The 16,763-nt window shown below is 46.7% G+C and overlaps 1 protein-coding gene across 1 annotated transcript; it reads left to right on the forward strand.

Annotated features, from left to right (window-relative positions):
* Positions 1-150: 150 nt before the first annotated feature.
* Positions 151-16,491, forward strand: LOC119463716 (female-specific histamine-binding protein 2-like; the record flags this gene model as incomplete). The annotated part of the gene is made up of 5 exons (XM_037724541.2): positions 151-330; positions 12,028-12,206; positions 13,710-13,789; positions 14,169-14,252; positions 16,266-16,491. Coding segments are annotated over 5 exons (672 nt in total), but the record flags the coding sequence as incomplete, so codon positions are not given.
* Between the last annotated feature and the right edge of the window lie 272 nt (positions 16,492-16,763).

Here is a 16,763-nt window from a genome sequence, read left to right on the forward strand (position 1 = left end):
CGCTGGTGATCACATCCGCTACTGCGCTGATTGTAGTTAGTTGCTGCTGAAACATTGAGAACAATGCGTTTCTTGAAGGCGATCATTCGAGACATTCTTGATTGATGAAGTATTGTGCAGCTCGCAGTCGTGACTATATATTTCGGATGATGCGTTTCTGGTGCGTTATTCCGCTTTCAGAGCGATATCAAGATGCAGGTAGTGCTCTTACTAACCTTCGTCAGCGCCGCCCTTGCCACGTCTCCTCAAGAGACGGCCTCTGGCAGTAATGGAGCCAACCCGCTCTGGGCGAATGAGCAACTGCTTGGGAAATATCAAGATGCCTGGAAAGTAAGACACTTTTGACTATAAATAATGCAGATATATAGTTTACTCCTGATTGCAATATTTGAAAGCATATATACTGAGAATTAGGATATGGCTGGAACAGGTAAATCGGTAGTATACGTCACGTAATATTCGTATAGGGTTTTATGCAGCTGCACAACTGATGCTGAACATCATATCTTGAACACAACAGACGTGCATAATAAACCATATTTTTTTACAGTTTCTAAAAGAACAATCAAAATGTGACCGTTATGTTATGCTCTGCATTGATTCGTTATGTATTTTTTTAATTAATATAATGTCCTAAATAGTCACATAGATATTCTAAATTTTTGCAACGCGAGTTGTTCATCCTATCATAGAAAGCAAATAAAAATTGACAATGTAGTAGTCACATATTCCTTTTGCTAACATTTAAAGCGAAGCTTTCTCCGCATATCATCTCATGGATTTGCAAGGGTCGGTCGATCTCCAAGTCAGCCGGTCAGCCAGTCGCTAGTCATGTTCTCGACATTTATATTCCCCTACTAAAAAAAGCAAAAATTGTAAAACAAACTGCGCCATAACGCACGCTTTCAGTTATCGCACCAACGCCCACTAGCTCTTTCTCATGAACACCGCGTGCTGGCGATGATTATGCTTGCCATACCACGGAACATACACACATCGAGGGATGTCCGTGGGTTGTTTATGATACATGATTTCCATTGTATGGCAATTATTCTCATCAAAGGATTGGCAAAGAAGCAGGCGTTATACATGGCGCTCACGCCAATTACTGTGTTAGGATGATAATCCTGTTTGGATTATAATTATGATTTCCATGCTACACCAGATATTCAAAGCGTAGGATCAGGCAACAATTAGCGGGTACATTTCGAATAGATAAGAAGAAACCAAACAATACAACGCAATAGTAGAGATGTCACCTTGCGCAGCATACTCGCGTGTGCCAGTTTACAACAAGGACCCATGAATCCCAGGACCAAATTTGAAGCGCTTTCCTAACCACTTCAGGAAGGCTTCGCGTTAATAAATCAAACATGTGCGTTTTATCTGCATACAAGTTTTCTGATTACAAATTCCCATCAAGGGAAAGCGTGGTGATTATCTAAACATACACACATTTTGTGCGTAGCTTCGCAAATGAAAATATGAGAGAGCGAGCGGATATGAAATACAGGTTCGAATTTGATATTGGTACCTTTTTATACCCTTCACAACCGACGTACCACTACGGACGCTGCTAAAGAGTGTCACTCTCTTGGGCAAATGAAAAAAGTCACAGGCCTCCGCGGCACACGCAGCAAAGTCAAAGCGTAAGCTGGTGGAGCGGCTCAAGAGTAGCTCCAATTTGGGCAGCACGCACAACAGGGTCTTCGCGGCAGTCTGTTCGCCTCGTTTTGACGAGAACTATCTGAACTGTCCGCCGGGCGTCGACAGTGAGCTTAGGGTTGTAATGTTCTCTGCAAAGCAGTCTGGTGAGCCCAGTCAACTGCAACGTGCACGTCGGGCACGCAGCGTTTGCAGGCGCCTTAACTAGAAGGCGCCACAATACTAGCGGATGCTCGGCAGCTGGGGATAGCGTTGATTGCGCGCCTCGTCTGAATCGGATATCGTCGTCTGCGCCTGCGCGCGTGACGTTTGCAGGCACCTTACCTAGATGGCGTCACCATACTGGCGGAGGTTCGATTCATCTACCCCTGCGCGCTTGCTTTATAGGGCATTTCCGCTGGCCTATAGCAAGCGCCTGCGTGGCTCAGTGGTACAGTATCTGGCTCCCACGCAGCGGGCGTGGGCTCGATCCCGGCGGGAAACGCGTACTTGTTTCGCATTTCCAGCGATAGCGGCTACGGCGGCTAAACGCCGGTTGGGGCCGAAGGCATCATCACGAACCGAACCGGCTATTGGAACGAGCCCATAACAGTTTACGCTGTAAAAAATCACCCTCCTTTACACTCCGTGAAGATGGTCGAACGGCGAAGCTGCGTTGGTTGCACAGAGTGTTACGAGTGTGACATGTGCATGCGTTGCTGTGATGCAATTGCACAAACACGGCATTTCTGCAATTGTGATGCAACTGCGTAAACACAGACCTAGTACAGGAATTTATATTGAAGCGATGCGAGGCGACAAGAGGCAGAGACTACCGACGCTGCTCGACGAGTGTCCAGTTCTCTGGTCGAAACCTCCCGAGCCGCCGCCAGATTCGGGGACACCGCGCGCGTTCCGCGCGAATGCGGGGACACGTGGACGGCGTCGGCAGCAGCTATATGCTTTGCGCGTTTTCGCGAAACGTCGCGCCTCACAAAAACACCTTCTCTTATCACCTCTCCTCCTCGCGCCCAGCGTTTCCTCTCATTGGTGGCCTCATCCCCCAGCGAGCGCCCTCTTATTGGTAATTTCTTCATTCCTCACGCCTCTCTTCCTCTATTTATCCCGTGAGCCATCCTCCCCCAGCGCTGCTCTCATCATTCCCTGCTCACGTGACCTCACGTGACACCTAACAGAAGGCGAACGGTCGACTAAGAACAGGTTCGCTGTTAAAAGTCGCCAGGCAGCGTGATTGCGTTGGTGTGTTTTTTTACGAGGGAATGGACGGCGCGATTCTGACTCCATTGCATTTTTCGGACAAACCTGCCGTCCAGGGCCACATTGGTCTCAAAAACATCAAGGGCTGACACTTTCCAGTTACAGTCTACATATTTCTGGGCAAGTAATGCAAAAAAAGAAGAGGGGAGAAATGTTGAACGTTTTAGCATACGATATTTTTAACCGCGTCCCTGTGTAAGTGAATGTAACTGTGGCAGGTAACTCGCATGTAATCGCATGTAACTGTGGCCCCTTATTGAAGGGGCCACTGGGGTGTAGACTTCCTACAACCGCCGCTGAGAGGCAGCATCGTGCTGGTGTACCAAGTGGTATGATGGGACACGGTATCACTGCATGTTATAAACGAAAACGAACGAAGTGGCAAGGTAGTAAACATCAAAGATCGAAAACAAGCTGGAAGAAACTCGGGTTAATAGACGCCTCAAAGGTACCAAGATAGGCGATTTTACCGTCCCGTCCCGCCGCGCAATCACGGTTATGTCGCTGATGGGTTTATGCTCATGAGCAATTTATACCCTTGTCACTGAGGCATCTTGGAGCGCTGTCGATTCCAATCGTGATCGGGTGATTCTACACGGATACTTTCGACAATCCGTTGGCACGTTAAGGAACCAGTAGATCTCGATCATAGGCTATCGTCTACGCCATATTCTTGCGTGAGCTCGGCCAACTCGATCCGAATTGTTGGGCCATGAAACAGCTACAATTGTCGCTCATGGCCGAAACAAATTATTAATAGCTGGCCTGATCGCGATGGACAGTGCCCGTGTTGCAGCGCTATATTAAAGAACGACCGAGAGCGAAGGCGAATTAAATAGTTGCTGCCCTCCTCTCGAAAGACAAGTCTGGGAATCAAGATTCCGCATTGTATGGTGTCAGACTTGTGTTACAAATGGGGTACCTAATCAGAAGCCTGTGGAAATGTGCTCAACTGTTTACAACTTGCTTCTACAGAAATAATAGCGATCGAGCGCGCGCTGTTAAACAAACGCGTGCAAGTACAATGTGCGTCGCACGCGCAAATCAACCAACGCTCAATGCGTCACTTAAAGTACGTCGAAGAATTGCTGCCGCAGTATTCTCATTGCCACGCGTAAGCTGTCATGACTGAACTATAGAGCGAAGCAGCCATACTACCGCGAATAATGGCAAACATGCGGTAAAACGGCAACCTTCCCGGTAAATTTGATTCTGCGGAGTGAGGTGATCCATGCTTGCCTGCATGCCTTTCTTCTCATAGCATTTACGCGCGAAACTGTAGAACTTGGCCCAGGTGTACTTGTCACTGTTGTGGCAGTTCGTAAAGTAAGAGTACCGGGCAACTTGGCTAGGCGACCGCAGAACAATCGCGAATCAATGGCGTTATTCAAGAGGAAACATGACGAGACTACAGAATTTGATTTTATGAATAGGAACATATACCATGTCTCATAGACTGTAAGTAAACTGACCATGTCTACATTAAAAAACAAGATTTGTATTTACTTACGGCAAAAATGTTAGTAGTGGCAGTAAAGTATGCAATATTCATTTCCAGAAACATTTACACCCCTGGCAAAAAGCCCTGTTCTGTCCACAGTTTGTAAAAGTTGAGCTCGGTCCGTGCGCAGCTACTTTCGCAACATAGCCAAGTCGGGAGACGGGCATCTGCATAGCAAGAGGCAAAGCTCTCAAGAGGGCAGAGAGTGTGGCGAGGGGGGATGAGTTGAGACTAGGATCTGTAATAAAGGTGGAAGGGCGGAGTTTAGTGCGAGCGTTGCCAATGCACAGCCACGCCGAGCGCACGTGCTGTGACGTTAGTAATGACGTCAGCGCTCCCTAGTAAAAGGCGCGCTCTCACATCGGTGAGCTTCCGCAGGGGCGTCTGCGCAAGCAGGCGTTTGGTGAGTCGCGCCACCACGTACCCGAGCACACGAGGGTTGGACCCTCCCGAGTCTAACCGTGCGCGGCTTAGCCGTGTCCGGGGAAAAGGGGATCCTGGGGGTTGAGCCGACGCTGAGTGTTTGGACCTTTAAGGCCCCTCAGCAGAGGCAACACACCCCTTTGGCCTCGGCTTCACGTAGACGGCACCCCCGGACTGACCCACCCGGGGGAAATCGGTGGTCGCCTTTTCCTATCCCCCTCTCCAACCTTTTTATTTCCTGTCTCCTTTCTTTAACTATCCTATCATCACTTCTCTTCTGTCACTTCCTAATTTTCATAGGCGGCTTGGGTTAACCTTGTGTATGTGCCCTCCCTTGGGTACAATATATTAGGTTATAGTGGCAATGTACGGTTGGCGCCTGCAGCCTTACGCGTTAAGCACTGCAGCGTCCCCTAGTTGGGCTCCGTGGTGGGTGGCCGCCATTGCCGCCGAAATAAAACAAACCGTTATGGGAACACCAGCATTTCCCCGCCTACTTGATCGTCACCCTCTAAAGAGGGGACGCACCGATGAACTTAGCCTGTATTCCAACCGACCAAAAGAAATCTATCCGAAATACCATGCTGTACACAGTGAAAATGCTTCAAAACCGGCCAGATCCATTTCTCCATTCATAGTTGCGAAATCTTTGACGGAAGCTTTAGGCTCAGGTTACAAAGTCATCAAAATGACTAGCGGAGACCTTCTTCTTGAGGTCCCTCAGAAACAACTGTACGAGAAACTCGGCAACCTTGTGACTTTCGGCAACATACCAATTTCTGTATCACCGCACCGATCAATGAATAGCTCACGTGGAGTCGTATCAGAAGCAGACCTCCTAGAATTATCAGAAGCAGAACTCCTGGAAGGGTGGAAAGATCAAAATGTCACCAATGTAAAACGTATCATCATCAGACGGGACAACAAAGAAATCCCCACCAAACATCTTGTCCTCACATTTGGATCTAGCGTTCTGCCTGAAACCATCGAAACAGGATACATTAGGTTAACTGTTCGACCATATGTCCCTAACCCTAGACGGTGCTTCCAATGCCAAAGATTTGGCCATGGCTCACAGAGCTGTCGTGGTCAAATAACTTGTGCAAGGTGTGGAGTACAGGGCCACTCATCCGACAACTGTACTGGCACTCCTCACTGTGTGAACTGCAGTGGTGACCACGCATCCTACTCACGTTCCTGTCCAAACTGGAAAAAAGAAAAGGACATAATCACCTTAAAAGTCAAAGAAAATATTTCTTTCAAGGAAGCCCGTAAGAGGTGCTCACTTTTCCACAACACATCTTATGCTGATGCGGCGCGTCGGGGGGCAGCGTCGCAGCGGCCACTGCCACCTGCCCAGCCCGCACACAGCGAGCTGTCGCTTGTGGCCCCTGCCCCCAGGGTGGAAGGAGCTAAGCCTACCCCACCCAACTAGCAAACAAGCCCGGTTACCCTAGGGTTACCGGCACCACAACAGTCCAAGGAGGCATCCTGCGCTTCGCGTAGCGAACCGCCAGCAGCGCCCACGGTGGGTGCAGTCAAGGCTGCCTCATCCTCTCCGGCCCCTGCTGCCACTGGCAACAGCCGGCGCAGCTCAGGCCCAAAGGCAGCCCCATCGACCTCCGGGCTGGTGGGCACAAAGGTCTCGTCCTTCGCGGCGAGACTTTCTCGCGAAATTTCTCGCTCGCAAGAGCGTGTGTCCAGCGCCTCACATGAGGCAATGGACACTACACCCATCCCGACGGCGCATCAAGCGCCTAAGGAGCGGCGAGGCTCCCTCGACCGCTTCAGAAAGGACAAATCCCGCGTTACAGGGCCTGGAAAAGGTTCTGTAATCTAAGGCAAAACTTCCTTTTTTGTACACACAGCACCAATTTTACTTTCAGTATGGATATACAAATCATACAGTGGAACGTCCGAGGCATCCTTAGGAACCTCGATGATGTGCAAGAACTTCTCCACGAACACAATCCAAAAGTGCTGTGTGTACAGAAAACTCACTTAAAATCGGAACATGCTAACTTTCTTCGACAGTATGTTACGTTTCGTAAAGACCGCGATGATGCTCTTGCATCTTCAGGCGGTGTTGCCATTATAATTCAGAAAAGCATAGCGTGTCAACGTTTACCGCTGCAAACGCCCCTCGAAGCAGTGGCAGTTCGACTTGTTCTCTTAAACAAACTCGTCACCATTTGCTCGCTTTACATACCCCCACATTACCACTTACACAAACATGAATTCCAGTCCCTAATAGACGAATTGCCAGAACCTTATCTTGTTCTTGGGGATCTCAATGCACACAGCGGACTGTGGGGAGACTCTCGCATCGATGCTCGAGGCCGTCTAATTGAAGGCTTTCTTTTCTCATCCGGTGCATGTCTGCTAAACAAAAAAGAACCTACATATTATTGTCGTGCAAACAAAACTTTTTCTTCTATAGATCTCAGCATAGCTTCTCCATCCATATTACCCGAACTTGAATGGGAAGTTATAAAAAACCCTTACGGGAGCGACCATTTCCCAATACTGCTGAGAGCAACAAGACAACACGAATCTCCACCACATGCTCCCCGGTGGAAGGTCGATGCAGCGGACTGGGAGAAATACCAAACACTTACCAGTACGATCTCGTGGGCTGACATGTCTTCGCTCGAAATTGATGGTGCCGTCGAGTATTTTTCTAACTTGATAATTGATGCAGCTTCTAAATGTATCCCCCAAACAAGTGGACTTTCTAGCAAACGCCGTGTTCCATGGTGGAATGAACAATACCGGAACGCGCGTAGGCAGCAGAACAAAGCATGGAGGCAGCTTCGCGATTCTCCTACTGCTGAAAACCTTTTCAATTTTAAGAAAATCAAATCCCAAGGTAGGAGAACGCGCAGACAAGCCAGGAGAGACAGCTGGCAAACATTCTTATCAAGCATCAATTCATACACTGATGAGGCCAAGGTTTGGAACCGGGTCAATAGAGTAAGAGGACGACAAACATATCCGCCTCCCCTGGTAGACACGCAGGGAGACAGCCTGGAGGACCAAGCGAACCATCTGGGTGCACATTTTGAACAAGTGTCCAGTTCATCGCACTATTCTACAGCATTTACAACATACAAATCAGCAATAGAAAAACAAAAACTAGACCGAAAGAGCACCGGGAACGAGCCATACAACTTACCTTTCTCTCTAGCAGAACTGGATGCATCACTCTCCTGCTGCAACCAATCTGCCCCAGGCTCTGACCGCATACTATATGAAATGTTGAAGAACCTGTCCTCTGAAACAAAGAAAACCCTTCTCTGCCTGTACAACTCTATATGGACCTCCGGCGAGATCCCCTCTGCCTGGAAACAGGCCATAGTAATCCCTATCCTGAAGCAGGGCAAACATCCATCGTCCGTATCGAGTTATCGGCCCATAGCTCTAACAAGCTGCATCTGCAAAGTCTTTGAGAAGATGATAAACCGCCGTCTGATACATTTCCTAGAATCAAACAAGCTGCTTGACCCATACCAGTGTGGATTCCGCGACGGCCGATCCACCACTGACCATCTGATACGCCTAGAGGCTCAGATTCGCGAGGCTTTTGTCCACAAGCAATTCTTCCTGTCTGTTTTCCTTGATATGGAAAAAGCATATGACACCACGTGGCGATTCGGAATACTAAGAGACCTCGCACACTTTGGAATACGTGACATTATGCTGAATATCATTGAAAGTTATCTGTCCAACCGCAGATTCCGTGTTCGTGTGGGTAATGCCCTATCAAGACCATATGTGCAGGAAACTGGAGTACCACAGGGTGGTGTGCTCAGTTGCACCCTTTTTATCATAAAAATGAACTCTCTGCGTCTGTACATCCCACGCAACATATTTTATTTAGTATATGTCGACGATGAACAGATAGCCTTCACATCATGTAACCTTGTAATCTGTGAGCGGCAGGTTCAGCTTGGACTGAACAAACTGTCTAAGTGGGCAGACGAGAATGGTTTTCGGCTTAACCCACAAAAGTCCACATGCGTCCTCTTCTCCAGAAAGAGAGGTGTGCACCCTGATCCCAACATCGAGATACAGGGTGAGGGTCTACCTGTAAAAACTGAACACAAATTCCTAGGCCTAATTCTGGACGCGAAGTTAACGTTTATCCCACATCTCAAGTATTTAAGAAACAAGTGCATGAAGACAATGAGCCTCTTGAAAGTGTTGTCTCGCACTACGTGGGGTAGTGACACAAGATGTCTATTAAATCTATATAAGAGCCTCATTCGTTCACGTATAGACTACGGTTCCATTATATATCACTCCGCGACGCCGAGCGCCTTGAAGATAATAGACCCTGTCCACCATCTGGGTATCCGCCTCTCTACGGGTGCGTTCAGAACAAGCCCCGTAGAAAGCCTTTATGCCGAATCAAATGAATGGTCGCTACATCTACAGAGAACTTACTTATCCTTTGTATATTTCCTAAAAGTGAACTCAAACAATACACACCCTGCCTACACAACTATAAACGATCTGTCCAGTGCCCAAACCTTTCTGAACCGCCCTTCCGTGAGAAAGCCCTACGCACTGCGAGTAAGAAGTCTTGCCGAAGAAATGGATGTGTCACTCCACGAGCACGATGTCATGCCCCTTCCTGTACAGCTGCCACCATGGCAGTGGCAGCTGATTCAGTGTGATCTGTCCTTCATTGAGGTTACAAAGCATGCGCCGGTCCTACATATCCGTATGCATTTCCTCGAATTGCAGCACAAATACTCTTGCCCGGAATATTTTACTGACGCTTCAAAGTCACACGCTGGCGTGTCTTACGCGGCGGTCGGTCCATCATTTTCTGCTGCGGGAGTTCTACACCCAAACACAAGCATCTTTACAGCGGAGGCCTACGCCATCCTGGCGGCGGTTAAACACATCAAACAGCTAGACATACGCAAGGCAGTCATTTACACTGACTCTTTGAGCGTGTTGAAATGTTTAAACACTCCAAGTAGGCACAGAAACCCCGTAATCATAACTCTTTATTCCACCATTTGCACCGCGTATGTATCCAAGCAGCAAATTGTGCTCTGCTGGGTGCCAGGGCACCGCGAGATCGAAGGGAATGAATTGGCCGACAAGCTAGCCACATCAGTTCATACAGACGCTGCCACTTCACCCATAGCCGTCCCTGTAATGGACCTAAAGCCCTTTATCAAGAAAAAGGTCAGGACCTACTGGCAACGTCTGTGGGACAGAGAAACGGGCAACAAATTGCACACTATCAAGCCTCATCTCGCTCATTGGCCACCAGAATCGAAGACACGCCGCACACAGGTTACACTTTGCAGACTCAGGATAGGACACACATACAGTACACATGCTTACTTATTGTCCGGTGGCGATCCGCCTGTCTGTGATGAATGTGGTGAGCCACTCAGTGTACTTCATGTCCTCTTACAGTGCCCTGAACTGGAGCCTCGGAGGAAAAAACATTTTCCATTACCATCACGGCAATATCTCCCATTACATCCTTCTATGTTTTTGGGCAATGAACCTCTTTTTAAATATGAATCACTTCTCGCGTTTTTAAAAGACATACATAATTTCCGTGTTATCTATCCAGGTGACGTGTAGCACGGCCTCTCTGCAGAGGCCACTGCTGCGGTAATTTATTAAAGAAAGCACGTGCCTCGTGGTCTTTGTTCACAAAGGCCTTCGGTAGGCGTTGTGCTGCTTTTATATCCTTAATTTTAGCACCATGACCACTTCTCATACATTCACGACCCACAGATCACTCCACACGTCACTGCCATAATTCTATTCGATATATTTTTTACGCTTATATACCGCGATTTCCTCTTAGGCCCCTTTACAGCCACATAACATCCTACCATCGGAACCCACTGATCATGGCAAACATACCATTCATTGTCTTGGCGCTCTTTGGCCGCATTTGGCCCTTGCGCCAAAAAACACCAAATATCATCATCATCATCACATCGGTGAGCCTCTTTCTCTCTCTGGACTTGCGCGACGTATCGCAATGGCGAAGCCGACCGCTTAACCTCCCGAAGAAGCCGCCCTTGATTGGTGTAGAGAGAGACAGGAAGAGAGAAATAAAAAATTACTCCATCTCCCGCTAAAGGGAACTATGTGTGGATGCGAAGCAGCGGGGAGTTGGTTAGCTTGAGCGGGAGATGTTTTCGCGGCAGCGGCCCGAGCGCTCATCGCGGCGCTACACAGGAGAGAGAATGAGGCGTGCACGGTTCGTCATTTTCATACCGCGGAACTACCATGGCACCCCCAGCGGAGTATGCAGCTGTCGCACCACCTCTCGTGCGCGCCGCTCCGGATTCCTAGAGGAGAGAAAGGGGGGAGCATAGGAGAGCAGAAAGAGGAGGAGGGACGCGCATGCACTGTGGGGGTGTGGCACGCGGGCGCCGCTTCGTACAGTAGAGGATTCCTAGAGGAGAGAAAGGGGGGCGTAGGAGAGGAGAGAGGGGGAGGGGACGCGCATGCGCTGTAGGCGTGTGGGACGCAGCCGCAGGGACGGACAACGCCCCCACCATAAGCTACTTCGCATCTATAAAATCAATCAAAGTAAACTTTCTTAGCAAGGTGGGCTTCGGACCCGGATACCCACGGTCCGAAGACGAGCGTCATAACCACTAGGCTACACACCCACGCTCGCTGAACATGCATTTATGGGAACCACATCATTGCGATGTACCGCCGATAATAACACAACTTGCTATAGAAAGAGAAGATGAAAATGAAAGCGAAGAGAGAGAGACACAAAGGAAGAGAGACACATGGAGAGCAAAATAAAGAGAGAGACGGGATTTGAACCCGGGTACTCACCGTTCGAAGGCGAGCGTCATACCCATTACGCTATACACCTGCGCTGGCATAGTTCCGCTGTTTCATCATGTTTCGCAAGCTGGAACTGGCCCAAATTTTCTCGTTAGCTTAACAATAGCATTTATTAAGGCTATTGCACAATATTCGCAACATGACCTAAATATTGCGCAAAAGCGCAAATATTCCGGCCAGCAAATATTTGTTCTATCAAATTTCACGTTATAAGGCAATAAAGCCGCTCTGGCGGACTCGGGCTTTATATGAGAGTAAGCTTATTGGAACAAAACATAATTTTTTAATTTGTGTTGAGTTTTGTTTTTTCTATCTGTCACGCTTTGCAGAGCATCGATCAGGGTGAATCGGTGACTTACGTCCTCGCAAAGACAACGTACGAAAATGACACAGGATCATGGGGAGCCCAGTTTAAGTGCCTGCAGGTGCAAGAAACCGAAAGAAATGATACAGAATATACTGTTAAATCTGTTTTCACGTTCAGAAACGCTTCTTCTATAACACAGTAGTAAGTACCGCTACATATCAATCAAGATATCGAAAGTTACTCGCTAGACGTTAAAATTGTATATTTACCTAACTACATTCGAATGTTCAACATCGTCCCGTAGTGTGCTTCTATTTCTTTAAACGGAACAAAAACTGGTAAATTCATGGTAAATCTGTTTCACACTAAATGAATATTGGCACATTGTCTAAGTACACTATGTATATAAAGCATTGTGACAAAATTTGGCTAGATAAATACCACTTATTTTGTGATAACTATTACTATAATGCCTATTCTTGCTTCATTGGCATTTATACTTAAAATATGTTGACACATTATTGTTCATACTCCTTCCGAGTTGAGTATTTTAGTAATATTGTGGCAATTTCCAATGTAGCAGTGTAATAAGGAGTACAGCTACGTGCTAATGAATAATTATTCCCCTTTTATTCTCTTTGTTTGTCCTCTATATTGCCGTGCAGGAAAGGCAATTAGAAATCACGTCTTTTCATGTTCTCATTCTGCAACGTTAGAAATCCAGCCATTCTGATGAGCACTGGAACGAGATGACTACACATTATATGTAGGTGTCAAGTTCTGATGACAGCCAAGGCTGCTAACACTTGCTACATTTGGGTGGACGTTGCAAGCAACGAACGTTTACGAAATATATCGAGAGGGAATTAAGACGTAAAGAAATGTCCAATGTTATACTTGGTTTTTTATTCATACAAGGCAATTAGAAAAACATAATTTCATATTCAAATGGTACCATTGCTTAGCACAAGTGCGCATACTCATTGCTTTATACTTGGGCTAATTCACAAGAGTACCATTGCTGGAATGAATTATTAGGTGCGTCCATCTACGTTCGGTACAATAGAACCTGGAAAAAAGCCCTCTCATGCAGGCTTGTAGGAAAAAAATGTCGCCAATGCGCATAACAGGCGAAACATCGATTGTCATAGCAACCTGTTGAAGAACACACAACGTGGCTCGTAGATTTATCGGCACTCAAAATGCACTAAGCATTCGAAAATTAATTCAAGAAAGAGGCATAGTGTCACGTGGGTATGTACAAATATAAACAGATCTCACGCAATGGCCGCGCAGACTCGCTGTCAAACTCGCATCCACCTAATTCGCCGAAGCTTCCGTAGCAATGAACAAAATAAATTGCAATGTGGAAAAAAATGAAACACTTATTGTGAAACCTTGTCAGCATATTTTGCTCAAATGGGGAACTCTCCATTTACCTTCTAATTTATATGCTTCCATGACTTAGCTTTTGTCGATGTACTTCACAATGCCATAACAGCAAATATTAAAATTTATTCATCATTTTCAGCATCATCAGTGATCTGAATTGCTTTATTTGGTTCTTTGCGGTGCAACATAGGCTGGGCTTTTATTGAAGTTGCCATTATAAGTATTTGTTCTTGTATTCACTAATTTAACAGTGATAGTATTTGCTTAGTTTTTCTAAAACTTTCTCATCACTTACCTTCTTTTTACCTTCAGTCACAAGGTGACAGAAACAGTAAAGGCCGTTTTTCAATATGGCTACAAAAGAACAAGGAATGCCATTGAGTACCAAGTGGGTAAGTCTCTTTAAACACATAGAACAACCAAGCTTAATATTTAAAACCTAATTAGGAACTATTTAAGGGAGAGCACGAGTATGCCAGTGAAGATATGACAGGCAAGACAGAAGTATGCCAGCGAAGATATTTCTTCGGTGGCACCCTCGATTTTTTTTCTTTTTTTCGGGAAAAGTTCTTGTTGAAAGTGGGGAGATCACTGAGCAAGCCTAAACATAGACAGGTAATACTTCTACAGTACTGCATAGCTGGATGCGGTAGGTTAGCAAGAGAAATGAACTTAGGATTCCACATCAGGGTAAGCAAATAAATGCTCTTTATGAAATCCTCGTTCATTGCACAATATTTTGCTAACATGCATTCATTTGTACACTGACAGGCGATGGAACTAACATGACCGACCCGCTCATTTTCACTGATGGAAAGTTATGTGATGTCTTCTATGTGCCTTATGCAAACCAAGGTAAGTACCTTTGCACACTTCGTTATTCTTGCATTTACGTGATATGGTAAATGTGCACATAATTCAAAGTTTGAAATATTAATTACCAGATAAGGTAAGTCGTACCACTGATTCAGAAGCGAAAACATTTAGCAATACGTGTAAGAGCCGCATGCCTAAATTTTGACATACATATTGAACTGGAAAAATATGACACAAGGTTTGTAAGCGCCAATCACGGAATATTTTGCGAAAGCACATTTTCGTCTCGCGCTTTTGGAATTTCTGTTTCCCCAGTCCCTTCTCTTTCTTCGGCGGCTTCGGTGAAACGTTTAAATACCATGAATTGCCCACTTTGCCGCTACAGTCGCAGTCGCTCGGCCACATATTCTTCGTCGGTCGACGCCCGCTGCCTGTGTCGGTCAGCTCGATGTTGATCGCAGCGCGAACCTCTTTTGCGGACATTTACGATGATTCCGGTTCACTTTCCACATTTATTTCACACATATGCATGCGGGCGCAGAGGTTCACAACGCGGGGCGTAAGAGAGGAGTGGCGAAGCGGAGCTGGACGAGTGCACGTTTTACACGGAGTGCCGTAGATTTGCATGACGTCACGCGCGAGCATTGTCCAAGCAGAATGTAGGCGGAGCCGGGCGCATCGCGGGCATCGAAGAATAGGCTTTGCGCAGGCCCTCAGCTTTAAGACGAAGCTTCATACAGAGAGAAGCGAAATCCAGGCTGGAGGGCTAGGAGTGGCACTGAAAATAAATCATTCATGAGCACTATGCTGCACGTCTCACGAGCACAGTTTGTCAGCCGCAACTGCAAAGCGATAAGACGGCGCGTTGCTAAAGCACTACACGGATGGTCAAGAGTCTCCTGTTCGGAAGCAATGGCAGTTGATACTCGTTTGGTAGCAACTTGTAGCGAAATTCCTTTTTGCAGCCCAACACTGTTTCTGCAGGCGCACCTTCCGGTCCCGCCGTCCTTTGTATCCGCTGCTGTATGTCAGAACCGCGCGCGTGAGAATTCCCTGCATCGTACATACATTGTTGATACCATGCTACCAGATATGCGCACAGGTGTTAGCAAAGGTCTCTTCCCGTTGCGTGTAAAAGCTTCTCTTGTAATTTAATCGCGCAAGTTACCTGCGGCGTGGCGTTCATACCCGCGGCAAGGTCCGCGTTACATTTTAGCGGCTCATTATCGGCGGGGCACAGTGGTGCATCTCCTCTTCAATTGTCTTAGCAGTCGTGACCACATGCTTTTCGCTTTGCACATGCTGTAAATGGCAATTAAGTAAACACTCTCCGCTGCCGTGGCGCCTGAGACGGTCCCTGGCGCCGACGTTCAACGACTCAACTCAAGCAGTTCTTTCACAGCGCATCCCAACGTGTGACGTGGCGCCCGAGACCACGTCGGAGGACGGCTTCCTCGCGTAACTCGTGCTTGCGATGTATCTGATTCCAGATAAGTTAGCTTCTCGGTTGCGTAAAAACTACTGCAAGTCACGTATCAGACGAAGATAAAAAATTCGCTGCCCATGATTGTCGCAAACGGCGACACCGTGTTGAATTTCAAAGCAGGTACAAATTGATTTACGACATGCTCGGGTAGGCTGGAATTTCCGAGAAGAAAAAATCTGGCTCCTACTCTATGTTATAGCGTATATACGCGATCATGTGTAGAGTATGTATGCTTATGCGTTAATTTTCAAAACAAGATCCCCTACTGGGGAATATGCTGCTATATCAAATTTTCTTTGTCATACATTTTTAGGCAACAGTGTTTTATTTTTGGATCCTGCGCTGACATTTCGGTTGCACGCTTATCTCAGCCTAAGAAGTTCTTCACTAAGAAACAGCGTACGGACAGCGCAGCTTAGTGAATTCTGCCCCTTATATTTTCATGTAATGCATTATTTTAGCTTATCTATATTGTTCGGGAGAAGTCATCTTGAAGTCGCCTAACAATTACGCTGTACTATGACACAAATTCCTCTAACATATGATTGTGTCGCCAATTTTTTCAGGCTGTGAGCTCTGGGTCAAGAAGAGTCACTACAAACAGATACCAGACTGCTGCATGTTCGTGTTCAATGCTTTCTGTGCGCAAGGCAAAGAAACCTACGATAAATATACTGAAGACGAATGTGAATATATCAGCGACAGCGGATTTTAAAGGCACCCCCTCAATAGAACACTTTTTTTGTAGATTGTATTATGAAGAACTTAATAATAAAAACAGTGTAGAGTGCAGCAAGTGTTGCTATTTTTGTTTCCGAAATAGCGCTCACAGTCGCTCAGTGTCGAAACCAAAAGAAAAAGTTGGAAAACTGCAACTGCTGAAAGTCGCCGATGGACAGGTATCTCTTATCACGCTTTTTGTTTTCTGCCAAAAACCGGGCATTTGGACACTAAAAAGTTTTCAACGTAGTACAGTACACTCTAAGTTTTCGACCGTCGATTTAACGAACATTTCAGAATAACGAACATTTAAAAAAGCTCCGGTGGTTTTCCTAAGCATTCTA

The sequence above is a fragment of the Dermacentor silvarum genome, chromosome 9 (assembly GCF_013339745.2).
Source record: "Dermacentor silvarum isolate Dsil-2018 chromosome 9, BIME_Dsil_1.4, whole genome shotgun sequence".
In the NCBI taxonomy this organism is placed as follows: domain Eukaryota; kingdom Metazoa; phylum Arthropoda; class Arachnida; order Ixodida; family Ixodidae; genus Dermacentor; species Dermacentor silvarum.